This window comes from Phascolarctos cinereus, unplaced genomic scaffold (genome assembly GCF_003287225.1).
Source record: "Phascolarctos cinereus isolate Bilbo 61053 unplaced genomic scaffold, phaCin_HiC Scaffold_7;HRSCAF=346, whole genome shotgun sequence".
Classification (NCBI taxonomy): Eukaryota; Metazoa; Chordata; class Mammalia; order Diprotodontia; family Phascolarctidae; genus Phascolarctos; species Phascolarctos cinereus.
Window position 1 is genome coordinate 151,085,876 of NW_027556180.1, and position 18,833 is coordinate 151,104,708.

The 18,833-nt window shown below is 38.1% G+C and overlaps 1 protein-coding gene across 19 annotated transcripts in view; it reads right to left on the reverse strand.

Moving 5' to 3' along the window:
• DOCK9 (dedicator of cytokinesis 9) overlaps positions 1–18,833 on the reverse strand; it is a 357,948-nt gene that overhangs the window by 167,406 nt on the left and 171,709 nt on the right. For all 19 annotated transcript variants that reach the window (XM_078147288.1, XM_078147287.1, XM_020963989.2 and 16 more), the window contains exon 2: positions 18,376–18,492. In XM_078147288.1, coding sequence (XP_078003414.1) covers positions 18,376–18,492 — 117 coding nt within the window. The remainder of the gene's footprint in view (positions 1–18,375; positions 18,493–18,833) is intronic.

The window sequence follows — 18,833 nt, forward strand, 5'->3', positions numbered from 1 at the left end:
ATCTTAGAACCTGAGGTAAAACTGCTAGAGATGAAAGCTCCAGAATAGCTCAAATCAACAAGCATTTATTAAATGCCTACTTTGTGCCCAATACTGTGCTGCGTGCTGGAGATACAAGGACAAAAAGTGAAAAAAGTTCCTTCTCTCAAAGAGCTTACATGCCATCCAAGAAAGACGATATGTTCAGATGTAAGTATATACAAGACATCTGCAAGGTGATTTTAAAGGGCAGGGACTAGTAGCTGGAGAAACTAAGAAAGGTTTCATGTGTAAGATGACTCTCGAGCTGTGTTTTTAAGGAAACTAGGGATTCTTTTTTTTTTCAATTTTTTAAAACATTTTTATTTAAAGTTTTGAGTTCCAAGTTCTATCCCTCCTTTTCTCCCTCCCTTCCCCCTTCCCTGAGATGGTCAGCAATCAGATATAGGTTAAACGTGCAATTGTATAAAATGTTTCTGTAGTAGTCATTTTGTACAAGGAGATTCAAATAAAAGAAAAACAAATGAAAGAAAGTGAGAAATAGCATGCTTCAGTCTATATTCAATCAATATCAGTTCTCTCTCTGGAGGCGGATAGTACGCTTCATACTAGTTCTTTGGGATTGTCTTGGATCGTTGAAACTAGGGATTCTCTTCTAAGAGCTGGAGGTGAAATAGGAGTCCATTCTCAACATGGAGGGGAGGGCCCATACATAAGTGTTAGATGGAGTGCTATGTATAATGAAGAAGGGTAACTGGATCACAGTTTGCATGGAGGCTAGTAATGTACAATAAAACTGAAAAGGTAGGTTGTGACAGGTTGTGAAGGGCTTTAAACATCAAGGGAACTTATATTTGAACTTCAAGACCAAGGCATAAAGAATAATAGCAGTTTCATGATAATGGAATTCCAAATGTTGGCTTCATACTTTAACAGCAAAGGATGCAGTCTTTAGTTTAGATGTGACCAGATTTATCCTAGGATTGAGACAGGACGTGTTTTTATACTAGTTATTCCTCGGAGCAGAGCTCTGGGATCTTTTCACAACATAGTTCATTCTAAAAGGTGAGCTTAGAAGTCACTGAGCTAGAGTTTACTCTGGCATACTGGGTTTAAAAGAAGTCATTTAAAGAACAAGTCAGTTTCAGAGCTAGAAATTCTCTCAGAAATACCATCAAATAAGTCCAAAATATTTATGGACCACAAGAACTACCAAAATAAATGTGTCAGAAATAAAACCCTATATTTGTTTCTAAAAGAGATGCGCTTACATTAACCGTTTCTACATCCAAAGACTTCCTCACCCATAAAAGAAAGAAACAAGGGATTATCAAAAAACCAAACACCTCATATTTAAAAATATAGCATTTTCAAGTTAACCATTTTTTCTTCACAACAACCCTCAGGCAGGTACTGTAAGTGCTGATATAAATAAATTCTCTGAAAAAACAAAAGCTCAGATAAATTAAATGCTTTGTCTATACTCACAGTACAGACTAGTGTCAGAACCTAGTTTTTCTGACTCCAAATCCTGTACTTTTTTCAGATGCATATGAAATATCATAGACACCATAGTTTCAATTCTCCTTTGGTTTGGATTTTTTTTTTCTTTAAAAAGTTAGCATTTCGATGATAGTCAACTTTGCATTAGTTCATACACATCTTTCCACATTTGGCAAGGCAGTGATACACTAGAGATACAGAATAAGACACCTTTCCTTACATATGGACAATGTATGGATCTGTTTTGATTGAATGCACACATTTGTTGCGTGGCTAGGAAGGGCAGTAGATAGAGTGCCTGGTTCGAAGGCAGGAAGACTCATCTTCCTAAGTTCAAATCTGGCCCCAAACACTTACTAGCTGCATGACCCAGGGCAAGTCACTTGACCTCTATTTACTACAGTTTCTTAACTGTAAAATAAAGTTAAGAACAGCGTCTATCTCACAAAGTTGTTATGAGGAAAAAATGCAATTAATAATTGTAGAAAGCAGCACAGGTTTCAGAAATCAAAATTTATATTCCTTTGGGCAGAGCACCTACAGGTTATGGTATGATTCTCTATGTGGACAGAGGGAATGGAAAGAAAAAAAAGAAAGAAAGGAAAGGTAGGGAAGGGAGAAAGAAGGAAAGAAAGAAAGAAAGAAAGAAAGAAAGAAGAAAGAAAGAAGAAAGAAGAAAGAAAGAAAGAGAAAGAAAGAAAGAAAGAAAGAAAGAAAGAAAGAAAGAAAGAAAGAAAGAAAGAAAGAGCTACATCGTCCAACTGGCCAGTTCCACTGAACAGAGGAGCTGAGAGCCGGCAGTGACTGAGGACCAAAGATGGTCACAACAGGAGGTAGCCAGACGAAAGTTGGAGATCCTTCTTTTCCACCCTGTCTCCTTCACAAAGCCAACAAGACAAACCTCTGAAAGTGCTCAGTTATGCTCAAGGGTAAACTTTTTCTTTACTAAAACTAACTCTACTTTTTAACCACTCTTTTGGGCATATGGATAACAACCACTCTCCAGTCCTGTCTCAAGTGTCTATACAGCCATATTCTTGTAATATCTTCTTGGAAAAAAACCTCTCTGTACCTTCAAAGTCTTGTGTTAAGTGCAATATTAAACACTATTATTGGATATCTCTGGGTACTTTATTCTACCATATTGAACAGAGTAGTGATGGAACCATCCTGGGAATCTGGCAGGCTCATTTGTTCCATAATATATGGTTTGCTTGTGAAATGATCAGAAAGAACCCAGCTAGACTAGAAAACAAACATTCACAAAGGGCGTTCCCCACATCTCCAAGTAAAGCTGACATTTTGGCAAGCTCAATCTAGACCGGTCTAACAATTGCAGAGAATTCTTTTTTTTCCTCTCAAAGGGAATTAGTTTCCTGAACATTCAGAAGAAAATTAATTTGTTTGTTTTAAAAAATGAACCAAGTGATAACTAAGAAAGGGTATGACACAAAGAAGGAACTTTATTTATGTTCCTAAAGGGATGGATCAAAATTTTTCTCAAAGGACTAACAAAATTATTAAAGTTAAGCAACTGATCCAGGTAGGAAAATTCATATTGTTCACTTCAAGGGATTATCAATGTACAGGCAGAAAGGACCTCAGAGATGATCAAAATCATTCATTTTACCAATAAGGAAATGGAGGCCCAGGTTATTAATTGTTAAAGACAGAATTTGAACCCAGGTCCTCTTACCCCCTAGACTCAGGGCTCTTTTCGCTGTGTCAAGAGGTCCTAGACCTAAATGCATATATTACAGACAGAAGCAGGGAATGAAATAGAGAAATTGGTCCTTTTCTTCTGCTCTGAACATGCTGTTCGGTTCTGAGGAGAAGATGCGCATCCTTGATCTCTATTAAACCGCCCTGACTGCTGATTCCATTTTCTCCCTCGTTCTTTCACTGCAATTGATTAGACAAAGATGCACATTTTCATTACCCTTATAACATGTCCCCTAGGGTATGTCATAAAGATGAATGAATCACGTAATGACAAAGATATAAGGGGCCCGATTCCTCCAAGACGTCTCCTGAAATGTTTGGTACAACACCCCCAACAAATGGTAAGCTAGACTCCTGACAAGTGATTAATCAACTTCCATTTACAAGCCTCCAGCAAGGACTGTGATAATAATAACAGCTAATATTTACAGAGTAATATTTGAAAAGCACTTCACAGATATGATTTCATTAGATCATTACAAAAACTATGTGAGTTAACTATAGAGATCGGGAGCTCTTTTCATCCCATTCCATTTTTGGACAATCCCACTCATTAGAAAGTTTTTTTTCCCCTTGAAAACTAAAGGTTCTCTCTGACTCAGGATCACAGTCCAGCACTAGAAAGGACCTTGGCACTCACTTAGCCCAACACATCCATACTGACCCTAGCCTTGACCTCAGGGGCCAAGCAAAACATTTCATGCTTTTCAACCACAAAGTTTCATAAGCAAAAATAAAAATTACTATGCCATAAAACTGCCTCCCTTCCACCTACTGCCATGGACATAGAGGAGGAGATTAAATACACATCTTTCTTCTTCTCTTTTTTTTTCTTCCCCTTCCAATGTGGAGTCAGAAAGACTTGAATTCAAATGTGACCTCACTTACTAGTTGTGTGACCCTGGTCAAGTCACTTAATCTCTGTCTATCTCAGTTTCCTCATCTGTAAAAGGGGGATAATAAACAGCACCCACTTCCCAGGGTTGTTGTACAGATAAAATGAAGTTATCTTTGTAAGCGTTTTGCAAATCTTAAAATGTTATATAAATTATAATAATAATTATTATTATTATTCTTCCTGGATGCAGCATGTCAGTCGACTATCCCTCTAACTTCTTAGACCAAAGAGTTCCTCCTTGGCTACCACTTCCCTATGTACGTTGTTTTCTCCAATTAGAATGGAAGTTCCTTGTGGGTAAGTGCTATTTTTGCATTTTGTATGCCCAGTGCTTGGCACTCAATAAGTAAATAATAAATGCTTTTTTTGTTCATTCCTTCTTACTCTGCTTATGTACATGTGGCAGTTTTATCTCTGTTTTAAAATGTCATTTCCATGTGTTCTGTGTGAGCACAGATAGGATGAAAAGCATCCCTTTATATATGTAAAGATCTGGACAATGTACAAAACACTTTTATAAGCATTATCTCATTTTACCCTCCGAACAATCCTATAAGGAAAGGAGTTTGGACATTCTTCTTATTCCTTTTTTTACAGCTAAGGAAGCTCGGGTTCAGAGTTTAGTAATTTGCCTAAGGTTACAATGTTAGGAGTCAATGACAAGGCTAATACTCAAAAACTCATTCGTTCTAACTTCCAGTCCAGTCTTCCTTCCATAATTACTCATTTCTTCTCAAACAGATGTTCCCAAAGCACAAGTCTGACCATGACATACCATGCCCCACTCCAAATCCAACAAAACTACAATGGCTCATATTACCTCTAAGATTAAATTTTTTTTAAAAAAGTCTTTTAAAGAAAGCCATTCCTGGATTTCAGAAAAACCTGTAAAGACTTGCATAAACTGATGCCGAGTAAAGTGAGCAGAACCAGAACACTGTACATAATAACAGCAACACTGTACAATGACTTTGTTAGACTTAGCTCTTCTGAGCAATGCAATAACCTAAGACAACTTCAAAAGACTCATGATGGAAAACGCTATCCACATCCAGAGTCTGAACACAGATCGAAGTATGTTATTTTCTTTTTCTCTCTTTCTCTCTGTTTTTGTTTTTTCTTTCTCGTGGTTTTTCCTTTTTGTTCTGATTCTTCTTTCACAACATAACTAATATGAAAATATATTTAATTTGACTGTATATGTACAGCATATATCAGATTGCATGCCATCTTGGAGGGGGTGGAAGGGGAAAATTTAGAACTCAAAATCTTATAGAAGTGAATGTTAAAAACTAAAAAAAAAATAAATAGATTTCTTTTTTTCCCCTCAAATAATTAAATAAATAAAAATTTTCCTAACCTGGACCCTTTCTGCCCTTCCGTCCTCTCACCTCCACATTCTCTTCCAGACACCTAGCTGTTTCTTGTACAAGATATTCCATCTGCCAACTAGGAACATTTTCTCTAGCTGTCCACAATATCTGGAATTCTCTCCTTCCTCATCTCTATCTCTTGGCTTCCAAGGCTTTCCTCAAGTACCAGCTAACATCCTACCTTCTACAAGAAGTGTTCCCCTACTCTCCTTAATGCTAGTGACTTCCCTCTGTAATTATTTCTTCTTTATATTGTATAAATCTTATTTGTACATAGTTGTCTGCATGTTTTCTCCACCATCAGACAATGAGCTCCTTGAGGGTAGGAACTGTTGCCTTTGTTTCCCCAGTACTTAGCAGATAGTAGATGCATCATAAATAATTGTTGACTTGACTTAACTTATGAATTTTTAATATCTAATCAGCACCACTACTTTCACAAAGTCACTATGTAAGCCAGCAACAGCCAGCAGGTCATTCCTCCTTTTTCCCTTCTCCTCTTCCCTCCACCCCTTTGTAAAGTAGGGTACAAGAATAAACAAAAGAAACCTCAACCTCTCATAATACTCTGAGTTCAGGGCACACAGATAGAAAGCAGTAAATAGGGATTTCTGTGCACAAAAAACTTCCAGAAGATGGTGGTAATGAGGAAGACCAGCTGTTGGCAGTGGGTGGAGGCCACAGCTGCCATGATACCTGCTAGGAGAGCCTGAGGCAAGCCAGAAACTGCAAAAAAAATTCTGGAAAACATGGTTGCAATGGGAAATAGATACCGAGTGTCTAAGAGCCAGGATGTGTTAGCAGCAGATGCTACAGAGGGAGTGTTGACCCCAGGGGTGGATGTATGGGACATGGGAGTGTAATTACTACTGTGCTGGTCCCAGGACCCACATAACAGAGACCTCTGACTACTAGGCTGTTCTTTCTGGTGATAATTAGTCTTTTTCAGTGGACTACAACTAAGTATTTCTGGGGAAAAACGGACAAGAAATAGTACCCATCAGGAAATTGGGATTAATTAGCTATTTTCTTGCTAAGGAAACCCAAGTTAGAGTCTCCTTATTTGTTCTTTGTAAAGCCTTAAAATAAAACTGCTTTAAATTCAAAATCAGAGCAGTCTCAGCTTTTTGCACAAGGGAAAATGAGTACCCCTAGGAAAGAGCTAAAAACAAAAATGCTTATAATATTCCCTTAGAGACACCAGAGGAAGGTGCAAATGTGAGCCACAGAAACCACAGAAAAGAATCATTATTGAAAGGACTCCAGCAAATGATCTACAGCAAAGGTGTCAAACTAGTGTCTGACGGGGGCAAAACTCCCAAGTGTGGCTCCAATCAGATTAAAATGTGATTGAGAAATGTTTAATAAAATAAATAAAAAGGCAATAAAATACAGATAATATTAATATGGGTTTTTCTAAGTCAAAATGAGGCCTGCAGGAATCTGATTCTATTTGAGTCTGACACCACGAGTCTGTAGCTTACATCAACATTCTAATGTATCGATGAATTTATTTATACGCCCTACTTTAAGAAGATACATTTTCTTATATATCCTATATTGAGAATTCTTCCTAATCTTTTTCTTTGTCTATCAGTATCACTTCAATCTGTTCAAAGTTGCATTTCAACATCTTGGATGGCATCCAAAAATCTTATCTCAAACATATCAAATACAAAACAGATGCACAGCTCCTTCTCACTCATTTCCTTGAAGTGCCCAAGGACTACAAGTTCTGAGTTCTCTCTTCAGTGACTCATGCATTTATTCAATAATATTACTCAGATAAGACTAGGTGATCCATCAGTGCCCAAGCAGTATATCTAGGTTTGATCAGGGAACCATCATAAGAAAGGAATAGAAGTTGTTATTTTTCAGAGCATTTTAGCATTAATTTTTTTTAAAAGAGTATTCAGTAATAATGGAAATCTGTGTGTTATCTTAGAATCAACAACTTATTTTCAAACAAAAATAAAATGACGCTGTTTAGTGATCTCACATTATCATGTTTCTCATTGTCTCTCTATTCTTTCTCCTTTGGGAAGTTATATTATTATTACTACCACTGCAATCTTTACATGATTGATTCCCAAATTCTTCTGTTCATTGAACAAATATTCCTTAAGGATCTACTACAGAGAAAGCCATCAACATTGTGGTGCACAAATGTCATGAATGAGATATGAGAATTCACCTCCCTCTTTTCTTTGCAAAGCAAAGTACTATGGAGGTGGGACATGACATATACTACCAAACTGGATAGATGTGCTGGTTAGTTTTGATAAATTGGTTTTTTCCCCCCACTCTATATTTTCTTTGTTTTACGGGATGGCTCTTTAAAAATTGGAGAGGGAGAAGACCACATTGGGAAATGAAGGAATTGTACAAACAAAAGACATCCAAAAAAAAAAAAACAATTTTTAAAGAAAGCCTGTGTAAGAGCCTGTACCAGAGATCACCAAGATAAGAAAATACATGATCTCTGCCCTTGTGGTCTAGTAGACTAGATGACATGTAAAAGAGTAACTATTAGAAACCATTACGAGATCAGTGCCATTGAGAGGAGTACAATACTTTCCCCATTATTCTAAGAAGGTATCCATAGGCTTCACCAAACTGTCAAAGGGACCCATGACAAAAAAAAAAAAGGTTAAGAATTCCTGCTTTAAATCTACGGTCTCTCTGATCTTCAGGGAAGATGGGAAAATGACCAAAAATACAAAGGATAAGGATATTCCTCAAGAGATGTCTGTTGCTGCTGGTCTGGAATCTGTGCTCAGAAATCACTTTGGCTATCACACCACCCTGCTCCTCCCTTATTTAGGTTAGGGCTGATAGTACTGATTTAAAACAGGCCAAAGCTGATTCTCTGCTTGGACCAAAGGGGTTTCACTTGTTTCACTTAATCATCTTATCTAAAGAGTAGATAAAATATTAAGTCCCTAAACATTCAGTGAGTTGCAAATATATTTCTTTTTCCCACTTCATTTCCAATGAAAAGGAGGATACTTCTCAAAGTTGTTTGGTTCAATTCCAACTTCATCACATACAAGAATTTCAGAGAAGTCTTAGAAGTAGCCATTCCCATTTTTGAGGTTATAAGGGGGAAGAGAGGAGTGTTGTTTTTGTTATTCAGTCATTTTTTCAGTCATGTCCTACTCTTCATGACCTTATTTAGGGTTTTCTTGGCAAAGATACTGGAGTGGTTTGCCATTTTCTTCTCTAGCTCATTTTACAGATGAAGAAACTAAGGCAAACAGGGTTAAGTGACTCATCCAGGGTCACACAGCTAGTATCTAAGGTCACATTTGAACTCAGGAAAATGAGTCTGTCTGACTCCTGGCCCAGCCACCTAGAACACTACATTTTTGTCAGACTTTTTCAACACGTTAATTCATTTTGCCGAACTATTTATTATTCTTTTTAAATTCATCATAAAGGATTACTCTCTGAAGGAGGATTCGTTGGGAAGTATCAGTAATTATAAAAACAAAAGATGTCAATAAAAATCATCTTAAAAATATAAATAGCCATTTACCTACTTAGCCAACATAAGAAACAGCTTGTATCTGTCATCTAACAAAGAATGTTTTTCATAGCATCATAGATCTAGAACTGAAATGAACCTTACATCATAAAATCTAACACTTTCATTTTACAAGTAAGGAAACTGAGACCCAAAGAAGTTAAGGGAGTGGTTCAACATCACACAGTTTGGTAAGTGACAGAGCTAGGATTTGAATTAAAGTGTTGTAGAGTCCAAGTTCAGGGCTCTTCCCACAATCCCATAATGCTTTATTTTATTTATTTATAGAGACTCGTTGATTTTCATCAGGGAAGGCAAGTGGCTTTGTAGAAACTGTATTGCCACTAGGAAAGTTTTCCCACTTTTAAAATTGCTTTGTGCATATCTTTATTTCATTTCATCAATGAGTTAGGAAAAAAGTGGTTTCTTCTTCACCATTTTGCTTAGTCTGTACTTTAAAGAAAGACTATTTTCTAAAATCAGAATGCCATTTTTTTAAATAAAAACATCATCTAAAAGGAAGTTATATCAACAGTCTTGTGAGAGAGAAAATGTGGAATGATGCTTAGAATGCTGGATTTATAGTCCTGGGTTCAAATTTAGGCTCTGTATGACCTTGATTAGAAGCCATTTAGTTCTCTGAGACCCAAAATGTGGGAGTTGAACTAAATTATTTCTAAAGCTCCCTCCAGCTCTTGGACCTAGGAACCTAAAATTATTTGGTGGCAAATTTCAACTTGGAATTTTTTTCCCCATGATTTTGGGAAATGTTCAGTCTTGAACGTTGACTAATATCCCAGAAACCACAATGTTATTGAAAGTTATATTGCAGACTACTGAATTCCAAGAAAGAAACTTCGAGGAATTCATTTTTTTAAAAAAACCAACACTGCTCAATAAAACAGTAAAAGGCAAACACAGAACTTTTTCTGAACACTGTATCATAATATTCACATACAATAGCACCATTGCTAATTTTCTATTCAAAAGGACAGACCGGAATTGTGATTGGGAACTTCCAGGTCCTTTGTAAAGTAGCAGGGCTTGGCTTCCTTTTTGGGTCATTAGTTTTTAGATCATTATCGGTCTCATGTAAGTAGAAAAGGAAAAGAACTAGAGGAAAAATTAAAATCAGGATGTTATTTAAAGGGAAATGGGTTAGCCACATTTTTCTATACAATGCTGACAGAATGTAAAGATCTATCTGTATTTAAATGTTTCCAAATGTGAATATTCTACAGGGGTCTCCAATAATCTTTAGCCCACACTGAGTTCTCTTGTCAATAATTATTATATTGACAAAGGCATCACAGAGTACCATAACTGACAGGACACGTGACCTACATATTCATCAACAACTGAATTCACACATGTGCCACATATTGTAAACATATTTACATATAATTATAGTATAGAAATCTCAGAGTAGCATCCTCCTTTTTATTAAAAGCTCAAAATCATCCTCAGGCTAAAATACATGATGTTCTATTCCCTCTTAGTTTATCCAGGGTATTACAGTTCAATTTTAAATTCATAAATGGAATCTCTAAAGTCACTCAAACTAAATCCATCTTTATATGGTCTCTCCATTATAACTATATTATAACTAAGCTTGTCAATTTTGAATGCCTAGCCATTACCAACATTTATGATGGTCCAATATATAAGAAATAAACAAGTATGATGCAGGGGTCCTTCTGACTGATCGCAGAAGTTGTACGTGGTAGATTTGCAGTTTCATGTGCAATCATCTTTTTTATTGTACTGTGTTATGGAAATGCTTGTTTTGTTCCATGAACTGAAAATAAATAAATTTGTAACACAAATGTAAATAAATAAAATAGGACTAAAAAATTATAACCAACAACCTCTTCAATTCACTGCAATGCAAGAGAAAAGGTATTATTTGGCAGCAGGCCCTTCCAAGAGAAAAGGTATAAGATTTGAGACCACCGGGCTGATAACAGAGGAAAATATTCTGTGTCTTTGAGAGCAAATTAAAAGGTAAAAATTCTGGTTGCTACATTCAGCTTTGATCAAGATTCCCATGTCAGCTGACAGATAATTCAACTTCTCTAATTTGTTCTGTGCTCAGTCAATCAGGTCAAAAGAGTACCTCTGCCATGTGGGATATTTAGGCTCAAAGAATGCTCCTGAAATAAAAGTTCTTAGGTGAGAACCGCCACATATTATATGATCACAATTTTTTTTAATGTGTTGCTTCAAAATCCAACAGTCATCAGATCACAAATTTAAAGTTGTAAGGTAATGTAACAATTATCTCACACAACTCCATCAATTTGCAAATGGGGCCCAGATAGTTTAAATGATTACCTAATGTCACACCAGTAAGTAGCAGACCAGGCAATCAAACCTAGACTCTCTGGTTGCAAATTTACACCCCTTTTTTTCTTACTGTGCTACCTCTCTTGGTATTATTTCTTTTACTTCAGAAAATACATAATCTTCACTGATCCATACTCTATAACAATACACTCTTTAACAAATGCTCTCTAAATGGAAATCCCCATTAACATTAGTACAAAGGTAACTGATGCTCATGATGATGACCTTCCTGAATTCCTTCTGAATCAAATAAGAAGGAAAGCTGTATTTAATACAGATTTGATAGCTATCAAATCAACCAACACAAAATTATGAAGAACCTACTGTGCGACTGTGTGTCATACAGTCAAGCATAAAACATGTACAGTCTCTGAGGTTGTAGCTGGGGTACAAAACCAAAACATAAAGAACTGATAAATTCGGCGATGTAAGAAATAAATGATTAAGGTTAGAGTGTTGTACCGAGAAATCAGCGAGCGGAAACCCAGACGTAATTTAACATGTGGATTTATTAGCGTGCAGCTGCCAGGGGTATGCACATCCAAATCAAGCAGCCCCGATCAGGGGTTGAGCTAGGATTTATATGGAAAAGAGCATGGGAAAGAAATGCCAGGAACACTGATGAGGTAATCCAAAGGTGCAGGTGTCTTTGGGATGGGAAAGTACAGGGAGTATACCGGACAGGGAGGGGGATGGATCTTTGGAGTCTGGCGGGAGGAAGAGTCCTTGGGCTGGTCAAGGACACCCCTCTCCCTCTGTCTTGATGAGAGAATGCTCTGGAACAAGGGAAAGCTTTCTCACAACACAGGAACTTACTGAGGAATTGGGAGGCTTCCAGAGACATGATCTGAGGGCTGGGGCCTGAGCAGCCCAGCTCTGTGTAGCTGTACCGGGGAGAGAGATAAGGGTCATGCTGAGGCCCATGCATGAATAACTGCTAGGCACAGTGTCCTTGGGCTGGGGAATGGTTGTTAGAGACAGTGTTTCTGAGGCTAGGGAGAAATTGGGGCACAAGTACAAGCACAAGCACCCGAGCACCCCATTATTACGGGTCAGGGATCACACAAACCAGACCAGGTGTCCTGGTCTCTGGTATAAACATAATTATCTAAAGCAATTATATTGCAAGCTTTCTTATCCATTTGTGTTGGAGGTATGGGCTGCTGAGCTATGCAAGAGTACATTTCACTATCGTTTAGATTTAGGAGGAAAGAGGTCTGGGGCAAGATTAAGCACCAACTTTTGCTTTCCATGGCTTAAAGGGCCCTACTACCTAAATGGCAAAATAATGTTCTGCATTACAAGAGGAGATGAAGAAATTAATGGTAGTTGGGTGTAATCATGGGAACCTTGACAAGGTGGGGTAGAGAGGGAGTACCAGTAGTGTCTGAATACACGGAATGAGGAGTGATTATGGGTATCACTAAAGGTGACAATGAACACAGCATAAATGACGGAGTTCAAAGACTCCAGCCTCTTTCAATCCTGGCTCAGGAGTTCTCCAGCCTAGAGCCCTAGAGGGAGGCCTGATTCAGACAAGATCTGGCCATCAGCCTCCTGGCTTCCATGGGTTCTGCCCCAGGGATTTCTCCAGTTAAGCAAGACCCAGACATCCATCTCCCACTTTTCTTTAGCCTCAAGAGCATTCTCCAGCTCTTAGGAACCTGGGATAAGATCCCTCTACCTGATCCATACTAGAGCCTTCTACTGACTTGTTACCTGTTTGCTGTCAAGACGGGTCTCCTGGAGTTCCATCAGGTACAACATCAACATCCACTTTCCTCTAGAGGACCCTGAACAGTTTAAGCATGTTCCTTCCTCGCTAGACCTATCTCCAACCACTGATACTTTACCTGGACTTTATTCCTCAATAGTTAGCATACTCTGACCCTCCTCATACTCTCCCTATACCAGTGATTCTTAAGCCCTGGCTACCAAGGTGCCAACCCCCATTGCTCATCCCCAGCTGACCATCCCCTTAACTCTATCCACCTTGCCCTCCCCCATGTTCAACTTCAGATCTCTCAATTGCTGTGTGTGTCCTCTGAAACTACTGATCCATAATTGACAAACTTCCTTTCATCTTAAAACTCTCATTTTCTCACAACATCATCCGGCACTTAGTGAAACCTGTCTTTCTCCTGATAATACTGCTTCCTGCATCACCCATTCTAGTATTGCTTCCACTGGCACTCATAACCTACCCCCTCTCACTCATAACCACCCAGCCACAGTAGATGAGGCTGAATACTCCTTGCTTCCTGATCGTTCTTCCGTCACCATCAATCAAGAACTCTCTCCACACCAACGCTTGCCCTCATACTCAGGGACTTTCACCTCAACACTGATGTACGTTCAAATACCCTAACTTTTCAGTTCAAGACTCACTTCACATGATTAACTCTTAGCATCAAGGGTTCCACTTCTATGTCCATATTTAGTAACCCTGCAATTCCTTTAGTCTGATCATAATCTTTTATCCTTCCACCTTTCCTTTTGTTCTATAAACCCTAACCCTGTTCTTTGTCCTTTCTGTGACCTCCATTCTCTGCATCACGCGGTTATTTCTCAGGTCATCATTGCCGTAGTGGCTATATTCTTCCCTATCTCAACCCCTCACTGAACCGATCCAACTCTACCATCATTCTCTACTCTCAGATCACTCACCTTCTTGTCCTATCACTGATCATGCCTTGACAAACCCCAACCCTGGATTGCTCCAGCCATCTGCTTCTTTGTTCTTATTCAAGTGCTGCTGCATGTGGTTGGAGAACATGCACTAGAGAAAATCACAAACCCCTACAATGACATATTATCTTATCTCAACCAGGTTGGAGAACTCCAGAGGCAGGATTGAAAGAAGCCAGAGCCTTTGAACTCCCTCATTTATGCTGTGCTCATTGTTACCCTTAGGCCATCATTCATGCTGGTTCCCTAGGTCTAAGGCCTGTAACATGGCAATTACTCTATTCTTTCCTAATGAATTTTCTATTCCATTACCCATAGTGGCTGCTCCAAACCTTCTCATCTCTCAAGAAGCATCTCCCGGCACTTTCGCCACATTTGTTGAGGACCTCACCTTATACTTAACTAAAAAAAAAAATTGAGGCCATTCAATAAAGGTCCCCTTTTTTCCTCTTCAAATCCACCTTTTCCAAAAGGCCTTTCCTGGTCTTCTTAACTGCCAGTGCATGAGATTACCTAATTTACTCTGTATATATTATCTGCATACATAGTTGTGTTTGCATGTTGTCCTCCCCAGTAGAATGAGATCTTTTTAGGACAGAGAGTATTTTTGCCTTCTGCATCTCCACTGCTTAGCATAGAACCTGACATGTAGTAAGCATTTAGTAATTTTTTTTACTAATTCTTTTAAAACCACCTACACACATATTTCATCATCAACATGATAATTCTCTATCAATAAGAATACTTGATTGATCCCAGTACCCCATTCCTTGACAGTACTAATAAGAGAATTAACTTATAAATGTTCCGAAAGATATAAAAAACTTCCCTCTTCCGCTTTCTTAATGTACATTTATCTATCAATTAGAAAAGCTGCAAAGCATTTTTCCTATGCCCCTTTGATTCTTTCCTACCCTAAGATATTTTTTCACACAAATTCCCATATAACTAGATCAATGACTATCTTTTTTTTTTTAAGTGAGGGAATCGGGGTTAAGTGACTTGCCCAGAGTCACACAGCCAGTAAGTGTCAAGTGTTTGGTCTGAGGCCAGATTTGAACTCAGGTCCTCCTGACTTCAGGGCCGGTGCTCTATCCACTGAGCCACCTAGCTGCCCCAATCAATGACTGTCTTACAAGCAAGATAGGTTGCCCTATTCTTGAAAGTCCAACCAGATCAATTTAACGTCTACAGAAACAAGAACTAACTCAAATTCATCCCTTGTTAAACATACATGTCATTCTTTCCCTGAACTATATTTCATCCTCTCCCAAAATTTATACCTTAATTTAATAATTAAGCATATTTGGCAGAGACAATGTGTACCTCTATATTCTTTACAACGCCTAGCATCTGTTTAATTAATGAAATTTTAATTCAGTACAGTTGAATTAGCCTCAATCATGCATGCAACAGCAAGCGGCTTGAGGCCAAGGTAGGCACAAGAGCCTCTTGACCGCTTGATGTTTGAGACTCAGTCCATTTCCTTTTCTATTTTAAGTGAACTGCTTTCTTTGACCTCCCCTAAGATTAAAACAAACAAACAAAAAATCACCTCAAGTAAAAGTAGTTGGCTAAAGATGCTGATCCTATCATGCTGAATATTCTGTCTACTCAGCTCCTTTCATTAAAATGACAATTTGGTTAAGACTGCAGGGGCTCTGTTGATGCTTTGAAAGATACAAGATCCCATGGATGTGGACAGATTATAACCTCTCTACACCTCCTCATCATGAGCTATCCTCATTCATATTTTCCTATGACCCCATATGTTTCTTATTGTCATTTTTCCATAAAGAGAAACAAGTGTGGCACCATGGCTAGAAAACAGGCCCTGAGGCTGTCCTGACTCTACACATACTGGCTATGTAAAGTTGGGCATGTCACAAAATGTCTCAGTGCTCTAGGCAACTCTCTAAAATTGCAGGTTAAAGAGAGGGTGACCACCTCCATCCTTAAGAAGGAATTTTCTTACCAAGAAGTAACCCACACCAATTAAATCCCATGCCCAGGCCCTACATCCTCAATGGAGAATCAACCTACTGCAATGGAGGACTTCTTCCTTTAATGGATAACTGCCCTCACTACATACTTAGCTCATTTTCTTTTTGTCATCTATATCTCCACTGATGTTATTTCTACTACTTCTTCCACACAAGCTGCCATTAGTAACACAGAACACTGTTAACACGAATCCTTGCAGAACACTTTGCACCTTGTAGGGAATTAACAAATTTTGGTGACCCGAATGGACAAATAGCATCATACACCCTGTTACACCTATGTATTTTCCCACTGCCTTTTCACTTCTTTCTCTAATATGAATTCTTGCAAGATCATGGTGGTCCATACTTCATAGAGATATAGCAGCACCCCTGAGAGAACAAGGAAGCTCTCAAGTTGTTAAAGAGTTAAGCTACCCATTTGATATCATAGAGAAAATTAGACATCTTCGACATATATAGAAGAATTCATGAGTGGATAGAGAGTGGACAGAGAGTTGGCCTTGGAACCAGAAAGACCTGGATTCTAGTCCTGCTTTTGACACACACATACTGGCTTTGTGATGCTAGGAAAATTATGCAACCTCTCAGTACTCTAGCCAAATCTAAGACTATAAATTAAATAGAAGGTACAAACCTATGCTGGTTTTCCTCACCAAGAGAATTCCCTACATTAGTGAAATCCCAGGGCCAGATCTTATTCCCTATTTTACAACTGAAAACTCAGGTTGAAATCTCTAGTCCCTCATTTTGAGGAAAACTAGGAAAATGAGAAAAACAATACTTGTCAATCCACCCATTTTTAGTGAGAAAAGGTGGAGAGTTTGTGTTTCTGCCAGACACACGCCTGGCACCCAATATCTCCAGAGTAGTAGTTAACATGTAAAATGCATGTGAGTGTTTTTCATGTAATTTCAACCAGCTGCTTCTGTGATGTTCATTAACAGGTGGGTCCTGTGTCTCTGGGGTTAAAGATGATACTGAATATGTTTTATTCTTCTCATTTCTTAAACATTTGTACCATAGTCCCTTCACAAAAACAACTTGGTGCTCTGGATCTGCAAAATTAAAATGGTTTCTAGAGAATCCATTTTGCTGCCATATAAAAACACACACTCTAAGGCCAGTCGTGTTCAGTGAACCTCAAGATAAGCTTTAGCTTCCACAAAGGCCTCCACAGGAAAAATATGTCAACATTTAGTATAATTTGTAGTAGTCTGTTTTTACTGTGCAAATGGAACACAAACCTTGCCAAATTTATTGGCAAAAAACCTGTCATTTTTGAGCTTTCCACTTGTTTTCTTTTTGCCATGTGATGTTATTTTGTAAGGTACTTTTCAAAACATCCCAGTTTATAATAAATTCAAAAATTGTACCGCTGGAAAGAGTTCTCTGGGAGAACTTTCCCATTAACAATGAATCATGCTCCCAAAGATTTTTTTCCCGTCAGGAAAGAGAGAAACTTATTTGCATACTTTAATTCTACAGAGAGGCAAAATAAAATTGTGCTCTTTCTTTATTAAACATCCTAACCCTTGGACATGCTTCTAAAATTGATTAAAGCCTATTAATGATTCTGTATATCACATGGGAACTTGAAAGTAGCATTTTCCAGATTTTTTTCTGTGAGAAACTTTTGATTAATCACTCTACAAACCATTTTTAAGAGCCTACAATGTAGATGCTATATCCTAGTAAGCCATCTAATCAGGGGCAGCTAGGTGGCGCAGTGGATAGAGCACCGGCCTGAAGTCATCAGGAGGACCTGAGTTCAAATCCGGCCTCAGACCAAACACTTGACACTTACTAGCTGTGTGACCCTGGGCAAGTCACTTAACCCCAATTGCCTAAAAAAAAAAGCCATCTAATCTATCTACCCCCACTTCATTTTGCAGATGAGAAAATTGCGCCTCAGAGGTTAAGTGACTGGCCCAAAGTGACACAGGTAGGTAAATGTCAGAAAGGGGGGATTTAAACCCAGGTCCTCTCACTCCAAAGTTGGTGCTCTTTCCACACTGCCTCTTTACCTTATAATTTGTTCATAATCCCATGGACAGTTATACTTATGTTTGCCATACCCATACTATTAGCAAAATCAATCCCCACAGAGCTGGTTGGAAATATACCATCATTACCTGTGTCTTACAAACACATCTGCCATTTTCTTTTTATCATGGCTGAGACTTAAAAAGGGAAGGAAAAAAAGCCAAACATTCAGCTGCTAGACAGAGGTTAAATTCCTGAATTAAAAGGCAACAAATGTCCTTATATCCTGACCAATTATCCCTAAAGACCAATCACATGATTTAAAAGGGTAGGAAAAATAAAACCAGTTACCTGGAAGTCGTCATAAGGAAAAAGCAGCATCTCACGTAAACCATCATTCAAGATTTGAGTCTTCTTCTGGACAATAACATTTTCATAGTCAAGTGGCTCAATTAGCTTTGGTTTTGCCTAGAAAAGAAACAAAATAATACAGCTTGCTTTAGCACCTGGAGTTTCTTAAGTAAGGACAATTCACTGAACTATGTAATATACCATCTGCACATTTTTCTTTCAAGAGGAAAATAAATCCCTAAAAAAACCATAATTCTCTGTTTGAATGTATAATCCATGAGTAGGAAAACATTAGGACGAATAGTAGGTATTCTTGTATTTTAAAAGGCAAATATATAATCGAAAGAGAACTTGAATTTTGATGACATTCATTCATGTTTTATATACCATAAACAAAAGTTAAAAAAAAGAGAGAGAGACCAGAAGCACAAGTATAAATGTGTTCTATTTATTCAACT